The sequence below is a fragment of the Balaenoptera borealis genome (genome assembly GCF_965194805.1).
Source record: "Balaenoptera borealis genome assembly, chromosome: 16".
Lineage (NCBI taxonomy): Eukaryota > Metazoa > Chordata > Mammalia > Artiodactyla > Balaenopteridae > Balaenoptera > Balaenoptera borealis.
This window is the reverse complement of record NC_138872.1, coordinates 37,019,050-37,036,603: the sequence shown is the minus strand read 5'-3', so window position 1 is coordinate 37,036,603 and position 17,554 is coordinate 37,019,050. Positions and strand designations below refer to the sequence as shown.

Below are 17,554 nucleotides of genomic sequence, written 5' to 3'. Positions count from 1 at the left end.
GGAACAGTTTCACCTCCCAAAGCCTCAACTTTATCAATACAGTGGGATTAACTGCCTTCTGCTTGACTCTTAGAGTGAAAAATCATGAGGCCAGCCACCAACGTGTGGGCCAGCGATAGTCACCATCATGGAAACCTTGGGTCATCAAAACCCAACTGAGAGCCATGGTTCTGCAACATGGTGGCCAGAACAAAGTCACCTATGAATTTCTCCTTCCCAAAGCCAGCTGTTTGTCCACCATCATCTCTTTGAGCAGATGGAGTCTGGAGGGAGGACCATGCATTCTCTCACTGGAACCAAAAGTCCATTGTCCTTTGACTGGTATCCCTTGAGTCTGGTTCCAAAAACTGTCTCCTGTGATAGTGTTTGCTCCTCATCCAATGCTTTTTTAAGAGTCTGCACCTCTTCCCAGCAGCCATGAAAGACAATGGCACCGTTTTATCTCCAAGACCTAGTTTCGAAGACATTTAGCTAGCACTGAACAACTCTGCATTCTGTCTGACTGGAAATTGTCCCATTTGTGCAGACAAGCGTCCTTTACTTTCTTTTTCTTTTTTTTTTGTATTTAATTATTTTTAAATTTAATTTTTATTTTATTTTATATTGGAGTATGGTTGATTTACAAGACAAAGGAGGCAAAAGAATAGACAATGGAGAAAAGACAGTCTCTTCAATAAGTGGTGCTGGGAAAACTGGAGAGCTACATGTAAAAGAGTGAAATTAGAACATTCTCTAACACCATACACAAAAATAAACTCCAAATGGATTAAAGATCTAAATGTAAGGCCGGATACAAGCATCCTTTTCTTGATGCATCATGCCAGCCGTGAAGAGTAGACTCTGATAAGGAAGAGCAGTGTCCGGATGCGATTCCTACAGGAAACAGCCTTTTATTTCTGACATTTCTTCAGAGACCAGTTATACATGCTTGTGGGGAATGAATTCAGTTTCACTTAAACTACAGGAGGAGATCCTCCCAGGAAGACACCAGGATATGATGGCATGTGGTGGCTCCCAGGACACACTTTCAAAAGTAAAAGTCACAGACCCCGCTTGCCCTCACACACTGGCCTTGTGACTAGACTGGGCTTGGTTAATCTGGAGCTTAATTTAAAGGAAGAATTGAATTATTTAATTTACACTGACATTTGTCTCCCCCCCAGCCCAGTACATACACACACCAGTTTTCCTTGTGTATGGCATAAATCCAGGACCTTAGACAAAAATCAGCTTGATGTCAAATGTAGCATTTTAATTATAATACAGTGCTGAATATATTATAATTAGGAACACTTTGATTGTTTTAGAAGGTTAATGTATGGGAGTATATATGCTACCAGTACATTGTACATATTCAGTAAATGCTCACTAGTCTTATTACCACTGTAGTTACTATTTATTATTTTCTTTTATATTCCTGCTGCTGTACTAAGCACTTTATATAATAATAACACTACCCAGAATGAATTAACAGACTGTATGGAACAGTCACTGTTCAAATCCTTTGATTGTATTCAGTTCTTTAGAGTTCACAGTGACCTAAGGAGATAGGTATTATTATCACTTGGTAGGTATTATTATTATTGCTCTCATTTTACCAGTGAGAAAACTGAAGCACAAGAGTTGAAATAACTTGCCCAATGTCGTACAACTTGTAAATGGCAGAAGAAGTTTTTGAGTCCAAAGTCTTTTCTTAAACACCAGGCTGCTCTAGGATTCCCCCAGGTAAGCCTCATAAAAGCCCCATGAGGGAGGTGTGATGACCCTCATTTTACAGATGAGGAAACTGAGGTTGAGAGAGGCTAAATGATTTGACTCAAGTCATTAGAATCAATATTCAGCCCTCATTATGTCCTTCAAATACGTTCTCTCTGCTCTGCAACCAGGCCAGGGCCCTGGCTTAGCAGGACCCCGGCCCCTGCTGGCTGATGCTAGGCTGTCTGAGTGCAGCAGTACAGGAGGCCAGCAGTGTGATCTGGGAGCCAATGGACAGTGCATAACTGAGAATGGTACCATGGCAATTTTCAGGAGGCTGCTGTGTGCAGATCTTGCTCCCTGACTTGTTGAAGAGGCATCTGTTCATGCTGTGCAAGGGGCCAGAGGTTCAGACACCTTTGTTCTGCCAGATGACCACCATGTTGCCCGATGCAACGAGCAACATGCCGCATCCAACTTCACTTCTCCGTGGCATTTGATGTGGTTCATCACTCCTTCCTTCTTGAAATACTTTCCTTCCTGGCTTCAGGACATCCTAGTCCCTTAGTTTCTTTCCTACATCACATGCCACTCCTTCTCTGCTCCTTTTTGCAAGTTCCTTCTCCACTTTTTAGTCTCTAGATGTTGTAGTCCTTGGACTTTCTCTTACACATTCAACACCATGGCTTTTAACACCAGCTAAAGACTGATGACTCTCAGATTCATGTCTTTAGCGTCAACTTTTCCCTGGACTGGAGGCATGTCTAAGTCACCTAAGTGGCATCTCCCTTTGGATGTTTAATAGCTCTCTCAAACTTAATGTGGCCATGATGGAACTCTGGGTTTCACCCTATGTTTTAGTTATCTATTGCTGTGTAACAAATCATCCCCAAACTTAATGGCTTAAAACAACAATGAACATTTATTACCTCACACAGTTTCTGTGGGTTTCCGTGACTAGCTTAGCTGGGTGATTCTGGCCTCGAGTCTGTCATGAGGTTGCAGTCAAGAGGTCAGCAGGGCTGCAATAATCTGAAGGCTTGACTGGGGACAGAGGATCACCTCAAATATGGTGCACATGGCTGTTGGTGGAAGGCTTCAGTTTCTAGCTGGCTCTTGGCAGGAGGACCTCTCTATAGGATTTTGGGTGTCCTCACGACATGGCAGCTGGAGAAAGCCAGAGCAAGTGATCCAAGAGAGAAGGCAGAGAAGCCACAATGTCTTTTTTGACCTCAGAGGACACTTACTATTACCTCCACCATATTCTTTTGCTCACAGATCAACCTGATACAATAAGGGAGGAGACTACACATTCATGTCGGGAGGCAGGGATCACTGGGAGCCATCTTGGATGCTCATTCACAGCCGAGAAGCCTGCTCCTGCCCCTATGCTCCTCATATTATTAAGTGGCTTGCTCCTCAGGATAATATCCTGGGAGTCATCTTTGATTCTTCTCCTTCATATTCTAATCCAATCCATCAACAAATTGGATCAGCTCCATCTTCAGACCCTACTCTGGATCCCATTTCTCACCCCATCTACAGCACCCACCCTCATCTCTGCCTACATTGACTGCAGTAAGCTAACTGGCATCCCTGTTTCCACTCTTGCCACCAAAGCCTCTTCTCCAGCATCCAGAGAGTCAAGTTCATGTCACTGTCCTCTGCTTAGCAACCTCCAGTGGCTCCCACCTCCCTCAGCAACATCCAGCATCCTTGCCATGGTCTGTATGATCTGCCCCCTCACCGCTTCTCTGTCTGTCTTTCCAAACTGCCTCCTCTCTGCTCCAGGAGAGCCTCCAGGCTGTTCCTCAAGCCTGTGTGTGCCTCAGAATCCTGCGTGTGCTGTGCCTTCTGCCTGGACTACCCCTGCCCCCCACAGTCACAGGGCTTGCTCCCGCACTTCAGCCAGGTTTCTGCTCATATTACACCTCTCAGAAAGGCCTTCCTTGGCCATCCCATGCAAGATGGCACCTTGTTACTCTCAACCCCCTTGCTCTGCTTTATTTTTCTTCATATCACCTATTACTACTGGACCACATACTGTATATTTATTAATTTTCTTGTTTATCATCCATCTCCTTCTCTAGAATGTCAACTCCAGGACAACAGAAATACCATCCATTATGATTATTGCTGGACCTTCCCACAGCACCTGAAATGGTGCCTAGCACATAATGGTTGCTTAAATATTAATCTGTGCACTAAACGAATGAATGAATGGACCACAATGTGGAAGCAATGAATTCAACTAGAACAGTGCCACCCGATAGAACATTCTGCGATGGTGGAAATATTCTATATGTTCTATAAATATTCTATATCTAGTCCAACGTGGTGACTCTTAAATACCTAACATGTGACTAATATGAGTGAGGAATGGAATTTTTTAATTTTAACTTTTAATTTCTATTGATTTTAATTAAATAGCCACATGTAGCCAGTAACCATCATTTTAGAGCAAATCTGGATCCTTGGAGTGGGCATGTAAATGTCATTCCATGTACATCCTGGTAGAGTGGTAGAGACTTCCTGGGACTCTGTGTTAAGAAGGTGATGGAGGTCCAATCAACGAATCTTTTTCAAACACCTTCTATGTATCCAACACTCTCGTTATCATCAGGATCTTACACAAAACAGTGTATTCATCTATTAGCACTTTCTGCTTCGGGCAAGGAGGCGAGGGTGGTATGATGTGGAATATTCACCATCCCTGACCTCAGTCATTCCAGGGGTGACCAGAGCTCCTTCTTGACCTTTTCCAGAGAGTGATTGCTGGAACTTACACCTAGTGTCATGGCAGCCCCTCACTGGCTTCCCTCACCCCTGCCCTGTGTGTCCTCCCCATCCTCTCCACTAAGTTCCCTCAATCCACTCTTCACAGTCAGAGTAGAATGTTCTTGCCTGGAATCCTTTTGAGGGCTAAGCAGATTTCTCTTTCATACACACACACAGCCCTGCAGATTTTGAATTTTCTCAAACATTATACATTTATACTGATTTGTATGTGTTGATCTTATTGTCCGAAAAACTGCTTTGCACAGGGAGTTAGGTTGTCCCTTTTACGTATTTGGTGAGTCCCCTACATATGAACCTTCAAGTTGTGAACTTTCAAAGATGAGAACGTGCATTCGTATGTCCAATCACGTAAGTTGGTTCACATGTCTGGTGTACATTGTCACATGCGTGCATCCTCTACAAGTGGTTGTGCTTTTGTGTACTGTACTGTACAGTATCTTTATTTCAAGCCCAGGATGTCCAGAAGCAAGCGTAAAAGCAACAGTGATATAGCTGGTACTGCTAAGAAGCACCAAGCAATAACGATGGAAACAAAAGTGAAAATAATTGAGAGAGTGAAGCGAGAAGAAATAAGATGGTAGACGCCGCTAGTTCTTATAACATGAATTGTTCAACCATCGGCACGATCCTGAAGAACAAGGACAAGATCATGGAACATGTGAAGTCTGCTGTGCTGATGATGTCACCAGTAATATCGAAGAAGCATGGAAAAGTGAGGGAGGAGATGGAGAAACTTCTCAGTGTGTGGACGCAGGATCACATCAGTGTCGAGTCCCTCTCAGCTTAATGTTGATTCAAGAGAAAGCTGACAGCCTTTATGAAGACTTGAAGAAGAAACATGGTGAAGAATCAGAGGGCGCATCTTTTAATGCCAGCCATGGCTGGTTTCATTGGTTCAAGCCTAGAGCCAACCTTCACAACGTAAAGGTAAGTGGCGAGGCAGCAAGTGCAGATATGGTAGCTGCCTGGGAATTTCCTGAAATGCTTTGAGAAATTATTGATGAAGGAGCATATTTCCCCTAGCAGGTTTTTAATGTGGATGAGACAGGACTGTACTGGAGAAGGATGCCAGACAAAAGTTACATCAATAAGAAAGAAAAGTTGATGCCAGGCTATAAAGCAGCAAAGGACTAGCTAACTCTGTTGTTTGGTGGCAATGCTTTCGGCAATATGAAGCTGAAGCCTGTCTTAGTTTATCATTCAGAGCACCCAAGAGCCCTTAAAAACATAGCCCAGGGCTCTCTTTTTGTTGTGTGGAAGAGTAACCCCAAATCCTGGGTTACACACACAATTTTCCAGGACTGATTTTTCCACCACTTTATCTCGGAGGTAGAGAAATATTGCTTGGAGCAAGATGTCCCATTCAACATTATTTTGCTTCTCAACAGTGCTCCAGGCCACCCCCCATTCATGGACAACTTTCATCCCAACATCAAAGTCGTGTATCTGCCACCAAATGCTATGTCGCTCATCCAACCCATGGACCAGGGTGTTATTGTGATTTTCAAGAAATATGTACGTCACACTTTTTGTCAGGCAGTTAAGGCGAGTGATGAATCAGGAACAACCTTGTGACAATTTTGGAAGGACTTTAACATCTACGAGGCCATAAAAAACATTAACTTTGTTTGGCGTGAAGTTACAGCCATCACCATGAATGGGATTTGGAAGGACCTTTGCCCACAGTTTGTTCACGATTTTCATGGATTTGAGAAGGTGGATGAGGAGTCCAAAGAGGTCTTCAGCAACTTAGTGACCCTCAGCAAGAAGCTGGAGCTAGATCTGCAAGAGGACGACTTCACTGAACTTCTTGCTGTGCAACATGAGGGGCTTACTAATGAAGACTTTATGGAATTGGAGGCCCAGAGAAAGGGCAGAGAGACAAGAGGAAGAAGAAGTAACTGAAGAACTGAAGAGATTCACAATGCAGGAAATGGCAAGGGGATTTTCTTTATCTGAGAAGGCACTGTTAGTTTTTGAGGCACAGGACCCGAATGTAGAATGGTACATGAAAGTTGCAGCAGCTGCTCAGAATGCAATCCAGTGCTACTGCATCATCTAAGATGAGAAAAAAGAGCTACTACCCAGACATCACTGGATCGTTTTTTTTCCAAGACGGTAGGTAGAATTGAATCCAGCAAGGACCCAGAACCTGTGTCATCCACATCAAGCATGAGTGAAATTGCAGCTTGCCCTCCATCTCCTATTGCTGACGATCCTTCAGCTCTACCATCTCCCACCTCCTCTCCCTCCTCCGGTCAGTAACTCTTCTTGCCTGTTCACTTGATCAGCCCCTGTATACCAGCTGTTGTACTGTAGTACTGTATTTTTCAAGGTACTGTACTGTAAGATTAAAAGTGTTTATTTTTTGTTTGTTTTTTATGTATTATTTATGTAAAAAGTATTATAAACCTATTACAGTACAGTACTATATAGCCGATTGTGTTAGTTGGGTACCTAGGCTAACTTTGGTGGACTTAAAAACAAATTGGACTTGTGAACACAATCTCGGAACGGAACTCATTCGTATGTAGGGGACTTACTGTATTGGCATTTTCCCTTCATAACCCCTGGGATCACCTCCTACTACTTGCATTTGAATCCAGGTCTCAGAGTCTACTTCTGGGGATTTTAATAGGGAAGGAGGAAGAAATAGGCAGGATGGGGAGGTCAGAGGGCAGGTAAAGGGTGGAAGCGATGCATCCTGGGACCCCACGAGGTAAGCCTCACCCACGAGTGGGTTGTGCAGTGGTGCTCATCATTTGGACCAGCTGTGTGATGGCTATGGTGTTCAGATGTATCATATGAATTTCTCCATCTGTGTCTGTCTTCCCAGGTGGATTATGATCGAGCACAGGTGGTCCTCAGCCCTCCACTGTCAGGGTCTGACACCTACCCCAGGGGCCCTGCCAAACTACCTCAAAGTCAAAGCAAATCAGGCTATTCCTCAAGCAGCCACCAGTACCCATCTGGATACCACACAGCCACCCTGTACCACCACCCCTCCCTGCAGACCAGTTCACAGTACATCTCCACAGCTTCTTACCTGAGCTCTCTCAGCATCTCATCTAGCACCTACCCCCCACCCAGCTGGGGCTCCTCCTCAGACCAGCAGCCCTCCAGGGTGTCCCACGAACAGTTCCGGGCAGCCCTGCAGCTGGTGGTCAGTCCAGGAGACCCCAGAGAATATTTGGACAACTTTATCAAAATCGGGGAAGGGTCAACCGGCATTGTGTGCATCGCCACCGAGAAACACACGGGGAAGCAAGTCGCCGTGAAGAAAATGGACCTCCGAAAGCAACAGAGACGAGAGCTGCTTTTTAATGAGGTAGATGGTGTGTTCGGATCATCCTTTCTGTCCTATGTAACATTTCTTTCCCATTTCAGAAATAACATATGTACATTTTAGGACATTAGAAAACACAGAAAATATAAATACAAAAATAACATCCCTCTTTCTATGCCTGTATGGCTGCCTCTTTATGAAGTACTTCCCGTGGATCAGCCACTGTGCTAAGCATTGGTCTGGTTTGATTCTCACAACAGCCATAGACAGAAAAATGTTATCTGCATTTAGCAATAAGGAAACCTAGCATCAGATTATGTTACTAGCCCGGGGTCAGACAATAGGTTCATACAGCTGTAACAATGCAATCAGCTGTGACTTTGGACCCTCTTCCATGATGGCTTATGTGAAGGCTCCACCCAGCTCCAACTCCCATAGGTGTCCATTTCTTTTCCATGCTCCAAACCTCACAGAGAGCACGGGGTGAGTGGGATTCATCTTCTTCCCAGTCCACAGCTCCTGATTTCTGGAACTTATTTCCAAACCACAATGCCAGAACAGACAGGGAAAATATAACTTAAACAACTGCATAATTTATTATTTAACACTCATTCTGAAAATATCACCAGAAGCGGCCACAGGATGGCAATTCCTGGACACTCTCCAGCAAGCAGACACAAGTTGGCCTTTTAATGCCTAAGTCATAATGTTTTTACCTTCAAGACTTATCCTTTATGTTCAGCCCAAACTCTTTCAGACTCAGCCTAGACCTCCCAAGAAGTTAAATTGGTGTCATGTGGCCCCAGACCTAATAACTGTTTACTTCAGTCACTTCTGAGACTCACTTACCTTGAGTTGGTGACCCTTTTGCCCAGTTAACCAATAGCACAGTATGGACAATGTGTTTTAAAAGTAACCTGTGGGATATCTGATCACATCCCCCCAAACAGTCAACTAAACTCCCTCTTGTGAATGCAAACTCTGCCATGGTTCTGCCTGTTTTTACTCCGTATTCTCCCCCAACCCAGTGTCTGGTTGACCTGCCATTTTCTCTGAATTTGTTAACTTGATCCCCTCTATTCCTGCCAGCTGCTCTCAGTGCTGTCCCTTTGTCTGTAATAGACTTCTGAATAACCCCCCCACACACACACACAATCAGTACTCCCCATCAGTTGAACTCACAGCCCAAATGTAGCCATGAGAAAACAAAAAGTCAAATTTCACGGTCCAAAGTCAAACAGTGTCTTTCCATTTTGCCCAGGTTGTGATAATGCGGGATTATCACCATGACAACGTGGTTGACATGTACAACAGCTACCTTGTCAATGATGAGCTCTGGGTGGTCATGGAATTCCTAGAAGGTGGTGCCTTGACAGATATCGTTACTCATACCAGGTAAGTTTCTTTACTATCCAGGCAAGTAGTTCAAGGTGCTTATTATTCTTTTCCAGGGTAAGGCCTCAGTGACTATATTTATGAACTCTTCATAAGTGGTTAAGCACTTTGAAGGTAGAGAAATGACTGCCTTTTTTCTCTGTATTCCCAGGTGCCTATCACAATATCATGTATGTATAGTTCATTCACTCAATTCACATTCTCCCTGCCCTCCAGAAGTTCATTGATACCCACTGATTTTAAATCAGCAAGCTGCTGAGAATGGAGTTTCGGTGACAAATAATAGAATTTCCCATCCTTACATAGATTTCTAAAACTGAGTTTCATTCTCCTAAGTTGCTATACCATTGCTATGTGTTGATACCACCAAGGGTACCTGGGGAAGGCAGGGGCAGGTGAAAGATCAAAATTTTATATCATAATAACAAACTACATAAGAGAGAGAGAGATTCTTCAAATCTGTTTTTAAATCATGCAAGTAACAATGGTTAATTGCCACTGTTCCCTCAGCTACTTGCTTCTCTGATGTGTCAATTGTGGTCATTTCATCAAGTGTTTATTAATCACTTTTTATGTGCCAGGCTCTTTCCTAAGTGTTGGGGCTACAAAAGATACAAATGAATAAGGCTCAGATACACCCTTCCAAGGAAGTCTCAGATTAGAAATAAATACATTATAACAACTGTGCAGAATTAGAAAGAAGTATATAAGTAGCATAGAAGAATACCTGAATATCTCTATAAGAGAGTCAAGAAGGATTTCCAATATACGGTGATGTCCAAGATGGGTTTTGAGAGATGCATCAGAGTTTACTAAGAAGGCAAGTGGGAAGAAAAGGGCATTGAAGGCAAATGAAAGAGTATGTGCTAAGACAGTGCTTCTAAAATTTTAATATGCATACAAATTACCCGTGGATCTTATTAAAATGCAGATCCTGATTCAATGGGGGGGCATAATACTCTGCATTCTAAGGAACCCCCAGGCGATGTTAATGCCATTAGTTCATGGACCTCGCTGGAAAAGCAAGGTTCAAAGGAACAGACGTGTAAAAAAATCATGTTACATTTGGGAAACTTTAAGTTTGCTCTGCTGGTAAATAAAATACCAAAGAGTTGAGAGGATTGTCATGAAAGAGCTACATTGGGTATTAGCTGATGTCACTGAAATGGAATCCAAATCATAAGTGAATCCAGTTGAGCGACAATAGGTGGAAAGCAAGGTAGCAAGAAAGTGTTCAGAAACCCATAAGGGATCGAAGGTTCTGCTTTTTCTCCACTAAAATGAGGCAGTGTTTCAATCATGACTCCCTATAGCTCTGAGTCTGCGGTAGACCATCTAAAAACAAAAGGACACGAGGGAAGACACTGAATGTTTATCACCAACATTTCAGCTGGCAGATTCCTATTGGTATAGCCATACAACCACCATATCTATCTATCTATCTATCTATCTATCTATCTATCTATCTATCTATCTATCATCTATCTATCTAATCATCTTAAATTGTAGCAACAAGTATACTGAAGAGACCTAAGAATAAGACAAATGTGACTTACATATAAAACAATTAATAAAAATATGTCCAAGGGAGGGGCTTTTTTCTTGCCTCAGAGAGCATCAGAAAACTACAGCTCTCCCTTTGTCAAGTTCTTATTTTGTATCTGTGGGATTCACTGAAGGGCCAGCCTCTCTAGAATCCATTGTGTTTTCTAATTCTCTCCATCTAGTTTTGTTGATGGATTTCCCCTTGAAGGCAGAGTAGCTCCAGAGAGCAAGAAGCAATTGTGTGTCAAGGAATACCATGGATATTTAGAATTTGAAATCCTTAAGCTGGTAGTTCAGAGAGTTTCCTACAGTAGATATTCAGTAAGTACTTCATTGAATGATTGATTGGTTGATAAAACATTTAACTGCTTGCCACTCAAAGTGTGGTCTGGGGACCAGCAGCATCAACATCCCCTAGGAGCTTGTTAGAAATACAGCATCTCAGGCTCTACCCAGATGGACTAAAATAATCCATCATCTAGCCAGATGCTCAGGAGTTTCTTCTTTTTTTTTTTAATTTATTTATTTTATTTATTTATTTTTTGCTGTGTTGAGTCTTTGTTGCTGCACACGGGCTTTCTCTAGTTACGGCGGGCGGGGGCTACTCTTCGTTGCGGTGCCCGTGCTTCTTATTGTGGTGGCTTCTCTTGTTGCAGAGCATGGGCTCTAAGCACATGGGCTTCAGTAGCTGTGGCGGGTAGGCTCAGTAGTTGTGGCATGCGGGCTTAGTTGCTCCGCGGCATGTGGGATCTTCCCGGACCAGGGAGCGAACCTGTGTCCCCTGCATTGGCAGGCAGATTCTTAACCACTGTGCCACCAGGGAAGTCCCCTCAGGAGTTTCTTATACATACTAAAGTTTTAGACCTATCTAGCATCTTGTTAAATCATATCCTACTTTTTTCAAGGAAACAGTTCTAGAAGGGAAACGAAAGTACCAAGCTCTGTCAGGTTCTTTATACATTAACTCATGGAACCTTCACACATCTCTATAAGGTAGGTGCTGATGTGCCTGTCTGTTAGAGGATGAAGCTATGACTCATAGAGGTGAAAAGTATCTTTCTCAAGATCACGTATTTAATAATAGGCAGAGCCAGGATTTGAATTTGGAGTTGACTACAAAACCTGAGGTGTTTTTATCCCCACCTGACTTCCTCCCTGCTGAAGTAGGAAAGCACCAGGCTTTCTACAGTAGGCCATGTCCATTTCAAAGTCATTGAATTAAGAGTCAGTAGCATTTGTTATAAATTCCAGGTCTTGTGGAATTTGTGATTGGGGGCTCAGAGTCAATTAGTTTTTGTTACCATTGACCTGTGAAAAATCTTTATGCCTGCTTCAAATAACTCAAATCTCATTGAATCCAAGAAAAATGGATTTTATTTTATTAATTTTATTAAAAATGATAATTCTTGGTCCTGAATTAATTTTGAGATGTAGTTGGACTTGTCCCTGTGGCTGATGCTCTAAACCTCTCAGGACTGTGCTTTGGGCAGATGTGAAAATTGTCATCTGAAAACAATCCAGCATAATGACCAGCCCGCTTACCACAAAACCAAGAACACAGAAGTTGTAGGTTTCCACACTGTTTCAGACACCTGCTTTCCTATGAGACCAATTCATTGTGGCGGTAGGAATCCTCTTTAAAGAGAAGGGCATGTTTCTTCATACTCATCCACTTTGTACCTTTGACATTCTCCTGATTGGTTATCTCCTTGGATTTTACGTTGAACCCTAGTTTTACTCAGTTGGGGTTTGTTGGCATCAACAAGACTGAAACACAGATTCAAAGCCATCTATTTACTTGTCCTGCTGAGCTAAAAGTTACCTGGGATTATTCCCCAAGTCAATTCTTAAATTTGGGCTCTGGTCAGTTATGCACTGTGTCTCCTGATAGCTTCCTCTGTTTGCCTGATAGTTTGTTTTAGGAGGTCTTTCACATTTGCTACCTAATTTGGGCCTCTCAATATCTCCGTGAGAGGGAGGAAGTTTTATACCTAGTTGAGTTAGGCAGATGCCTAAATGGGTCATTTTGAGGGCACTGAGGGACTCCATTCTCCACATCATTCTTCCCACCTGGGTTCTTCAGTGGCTGAAAATCCATTCTTTTGAGTTACAATTGCTGCATGATACAGTGGGGAAAGTGGAAAAGCATGGGTTTTGAACTCATAAAAGGTGGGGTTTGAATCATGATTTGGTTACTTTCTGAGCTATATAACCTTGGGCAGGTCACCTGACCTCAGTCTCCTCTGAAACCAGAAATACCTTCTTCGGAGGGTGCAGCCATGAAATGGGGGAGCATATCCAGTGTTGTGCTTGCCTTTCTTATTCCCATGGTCTATTTATTAGGGTATCACGCATTCATGCTTGGTTATTTGTAACTAACTATGCCCAATTTCCTTCTTGACAGAGGGACCTGGAGCAACAGAAGCTTCCAGCTCCTGGAGGAGGGAGAGGAAGGGCTAGTGAGAGGCAGGGCAAGTCCCAGAGGGGGATCTTAGAGATCTAAAGACCACTTTGCCTGAGTCCAACCTTGAAGAGAACCATGGCCTTGCCCATTTCCAAGATGAGGAAAAAGAGACCCGAGGAAGTTAAAGGACTTCCTCAAGGTCATCTAGCAGCCACTCCTGGAACTTTGGCGTCATTCAGTGTGCCCTCTCTGTAGGTCCCTGGTGGCTTGTCAGTACCTGGGGAATTACCTATAAGAGTCCAAGGAAGTGCATTTGCACTGATGATGCAAAAGCCAGCCAATGGGGGTCTCTTTACTTTAGCTTATACTGAGCCCCTATCATCCTCAATGCCAGACCTTAGGTTCTGGGAATCAGGTCCCAAAGACTTCCTTTTCCTTCCCCATAGATTTTCGAGACATGGGCTGGGGAGCATGGACTGGTTCACTAGAACACAAGGGAGCCACCTCTCTTGATCATTTCAAAGATGGTCTTAAGCCTGACCTTGCTCCTTCAATGTGATTTCCTTTCTAGAATGAATGAAGAACAAATAGCTACCGTCTGTCTGTCGGTTCTGAGGGCTCTCTCCTACCTGCACAACCAAGGAGTGATTCACAGGGACATAAAGAGTGACTCCATCCTGCTGACAAGTGATGGCCGGGTAAGATTTTCATGTTGGGTCCCTCCCCAGTTTACCTTGTCATTTCACCTGTCACAGGTATTATATTCCTAAGAACACTTTCTCATAATTCTAATTTTCCTTAGTTGCAAGTCACCCACTCCCCTTCCCAGGAGGCTTTTGAAAAAGAAATTACCATCCTCTGTGTCATCCTGTTATTCAGAACTATCTGTGAGCTGAATTTGACGGATAATTTTCTGCCTTAACAGTAAGTGCAGGAAGTAATAGAAACTATAGAAATTTCTTTTATTTTTCTGCCACATTCTTATTTTCATTGGTGGAGAGAAAATGACTTTTCTAGGACTGTGTCCACCCTGTTCGTGTGACTACGCATGTCTGCAGTATCTCTCAGAGTCCCTGCAGGAAACAGATGACAAATTCCAGTGCTTTGAGGAGAGTTTAATAAAGGTGTGGGCAGATGAGATGTAGAAAAGCCAAAAGGAACTGTCATGAGGACCAGCATAGGTCTCTAGAATAGAACACCACTCTTATTACCCCATGACTGAAGAGGTGAGGTGCAGAACTAGTCACTGGAATCTTGAAATAGAGATTGTTGTGTGAAGAGGGCTGCCTGGCAGGAGCTCTGATCTTCAGTGGAAGCCAGACCATAGTGAACCTGCTGGATGGGAGCTGGGCCAATAAGTACCTGAACCTCACTCTGCTCCTTCCTTCCAATCTCCTACTGGTGCTTCCCATTGGCTGAGTCCAATCAGAAGCCATCAATGGTCAACACAGGTTGGCCTCCCAGGGTTCAGGGCTCCCAGATCTGAAAGGACAAACAGAAGATATCCATCACACTAGTGTATCCCCAGGCCCAGATATCTGCATTTCCCATCATTGCAGCCTGCTCAGGGGATTCACTTGAAACTCATCAGCCACACCAGATAGAATACAACAGCCAAGGAAGGCATGAGTTGACATTCCCAGGAAGACTTAGTTAGATGGAAGAGTTTTGAAGCATAGATTTTTTTCCCCCTATTTAGACCCTTTTAATCTTCCTGAAACTCCCAGCAGATGTAATAGCCTTGTGATGAATGGAGCCAGCTGTCCCTTTAATGCACCTGTCTTTTACCACCCAGCATCCTCAGTCACATGGAAAATGTTCACGTCACATCAGAATTTGCCCAGGAATGATCAGAGGACAACCAGAAGAAACTACCCAAGAACTTTGGCTTTTCTTCTTTTGTTTTAAAAAGATTGTCAGTTTTATTGTGGAAAATTCAGCAAATTCAGAAAAGTATAAAGAATAAAATAAAAATCACCCATAATCCCATTTCATATATATATATATATATATATATATATATATATATATGAACATACACACACACACACACACACACACACACACACACACATAATTTGCCAACTTAGTATTATGTTTAATGGGCAGTTTTAAGTCCTGCTTTCTGCATTACTCTGGCTGAATTTTTTTTAAGAGTGTACAGGAGTCTGTGTCAGTCAGTTTTTGCTACACAACAAACCACTCAATACTTAGTGGCTTAAACCCAGAACCATTTATTTGCTCACAATTCTGTGAGTCGGCTTTTGCACTGACCTTAGCTGGGACAGCTTACCTCTGCTCCACGTGACATCAGCTGAGCTCACTCTTGCATTGTGGTCACTTTGGGGTTGACAGCCTCACTAATTAGCCTGGTGGTTGGCTGGATCTGAGCAGTGGTAGTAGAGGTAACTGGGCCTAGATGCAAGGGGTGGGGAAGTAGCACCATAAACACCACTTCCTCTTGATGGGAGAAGTTGCAAAGTTGCATCCAAAGGCATGTGGATACAGAGAGGGGAAGACCATGTGGCCATTTTACAGCATCTGCCATAGAGCAGGGGAGCTATAGGAAAAGGGGTAGAACTCTCTCCTGGCCTGACTCAGAAAAGCACCAGGGCAAGGTCCCATGGCCTCAGAACACAATTTGCAGAGCATTGAACTGGTCCACAAATTGGCTCTGGGGACTGGAGCTTACAGGAAAAAAAAATCAGGACAGTTTCTGCCAGGCTTTCTTTCATTGTTTTTAGAGTTTGAGGGTGTAGGCTCACCCTTGCTGTGAGTACCTGTCGGATGTCAAAATCAGATGTGAGACAAAGATAGTTCATTATTTAATTAGCTTACTTAAAGATCTCCCCTCCCCACAATATATGAAAGGCTAGATCATTCAGTGTCATTCTTGAGGGCAGAATCTCCTTTTCAAACATTTCTTTAGTTTCCACGCACCCAGCAGAGCTCACAGGGACTGGCACATCCTCAGCGCTTTCAGTCTGAATGGTTTGTTCACTCACTCATTCAATAAATATGAGCTAAACGTCATTCTGTGCCAGGGCAGTGCTAGGTCCTAAGGATGAATGAAGCAAAATCACTAATTTCATTCAGTTTATTTGGAGAATGGGGGTGTGATAATAAACAAATAGGTAAACATAAAAATAAAATCACCACCAGATTGCAGGGTGATACATTCTAAGTTTTCTATGATTAATTAACTTAAGTAGAGTAAAGAAGATGGAGGGTGGAGAGTAGAGGGTTTGTAGAGGCCAGTCAGAGAAGGCCCCTCCGCAATGGGGTGGTGACAGCAGAGACACGTGAGGGGCAGGGCCTGTGGGCTTCAGGGATGAGAGTGTACCCGGAAGAAGGAACACAGCTTGTGGAGCGGAGCCTGACTCTCAGACGCGTTGGTCAGGGTGAGCTCATCCAGATTTAAGAACAAGGTGTCATATTGACTCCAGCTTCTATAGAGAAAGGAAACTTTTTTTCTTAAAAAAAGAGAGAACAGAGATGGAGTGTGACTACTCCAAGAAAAGGCTGAGAGTACAATTTATACTAATCTATTGGAGCTTTTATAGCATTCTATAGTGCAGAAGACATATTCATTTATTGTCCTAATAACAAATCACCTTAGGTCTTAAGTCAAAAGTTATTTTTGTGCCAGTACCATACTGTCTTGATTACTGTAGCTTTGTAGTATAGTCTGAAGTCAGGGAGCCTGATTCTACCAGCTCCATTTTTCATTCTCAAGATTGCTTTGGCTATTCGGGGTCTTTTGTGTTTCCATACAAATTGTGAAATTTTTTGTTCTAGTTCTGTGAAAAGTGCCAGTGGTAGTTTGATAGGGATTGCATTGAATCTGTAGATTGCTTTAGGTAGTAGAGTCATTTGTGACAAAGTGAGAGAGTGGCATGGACATATATACACTACCAAAAGTAAAATAGATAGCTAGTGAGAAGCAGCTGCATAGCACAGGGAGATCAGCTTGGTGCTTTTTGACCACCTAGAGGGATGGGATAGGGAGGGTGGGAGGGAGGGAGATGCAAGAGGGAAGAGATATGGGAACATATGTATATGTATAACTGATTCACTTTGTTATAAAGCAGAAACTAACACACCATTGTAAAGCAATTATACTCTAATAAAGATGTTAAGAAAAAAAAAGTTATTTTCGCATTCTCACATGACTCTGAGAGTTGGCTGGGCTCAGCCAGCCAGTGCTGCTCTGACTTGTTAGATGGTGCAGCTAGAAATCTTCCTCAGGCATATGTCAGGAACGTAGTGCTGACTGTTGTCTGGATGCTCAGCTGGAACTGTCCACCAGAACACCTACCATGTGGCCTTTCCATGTGGCTTTCCTTACAGCATGGAGGCTGGATTCCATGAGTGAGTGTCCCAAGAAAACAGGGTAGAAGTATGGCATTTTTATGACCTCAAAGTCACAT

At 43.2% G+C, this 17,554-nt stretch overlaps 1 protein-coding gene across 4 annotated transcripts in view; it reads left to right on the top strand.

Annotated features, from left to right (window-relative positions):
* Positions 1 to 17,554, top strand: part of PAK5 (p21 (RAC1) activated kinase 5) — a 320,997-nt gene that overhangs the window by 287,955 nt on the left and 15,488 nt on the right. For 3 of the 4 annotated variants that reach the window (XM_082359049.1, XM_082359051.1, XM_082359050.1), the window contains 3 exons: positions 7,331 to 7,822; positions 9,042 to 9,175; positions 13,696 to 13,822. In XM_082359049.1, the coding sequence (XP_082215175.1) occupies positions 7,331 to 7,822; positions 9,042 to 9,175; positions 13,696 to 13,822 (753 nt within the window). Of the gene's footprint in view, positions 1 to 7,330; positions 7,823 to 9,041; positions 9,176 to 13,695; positions 13,823 to 14,919; positions 15,140 to 17,554 lie in introns of those variants that run through there. The other variant, XM_082359052.1, reaches the window with a different exon arrangement.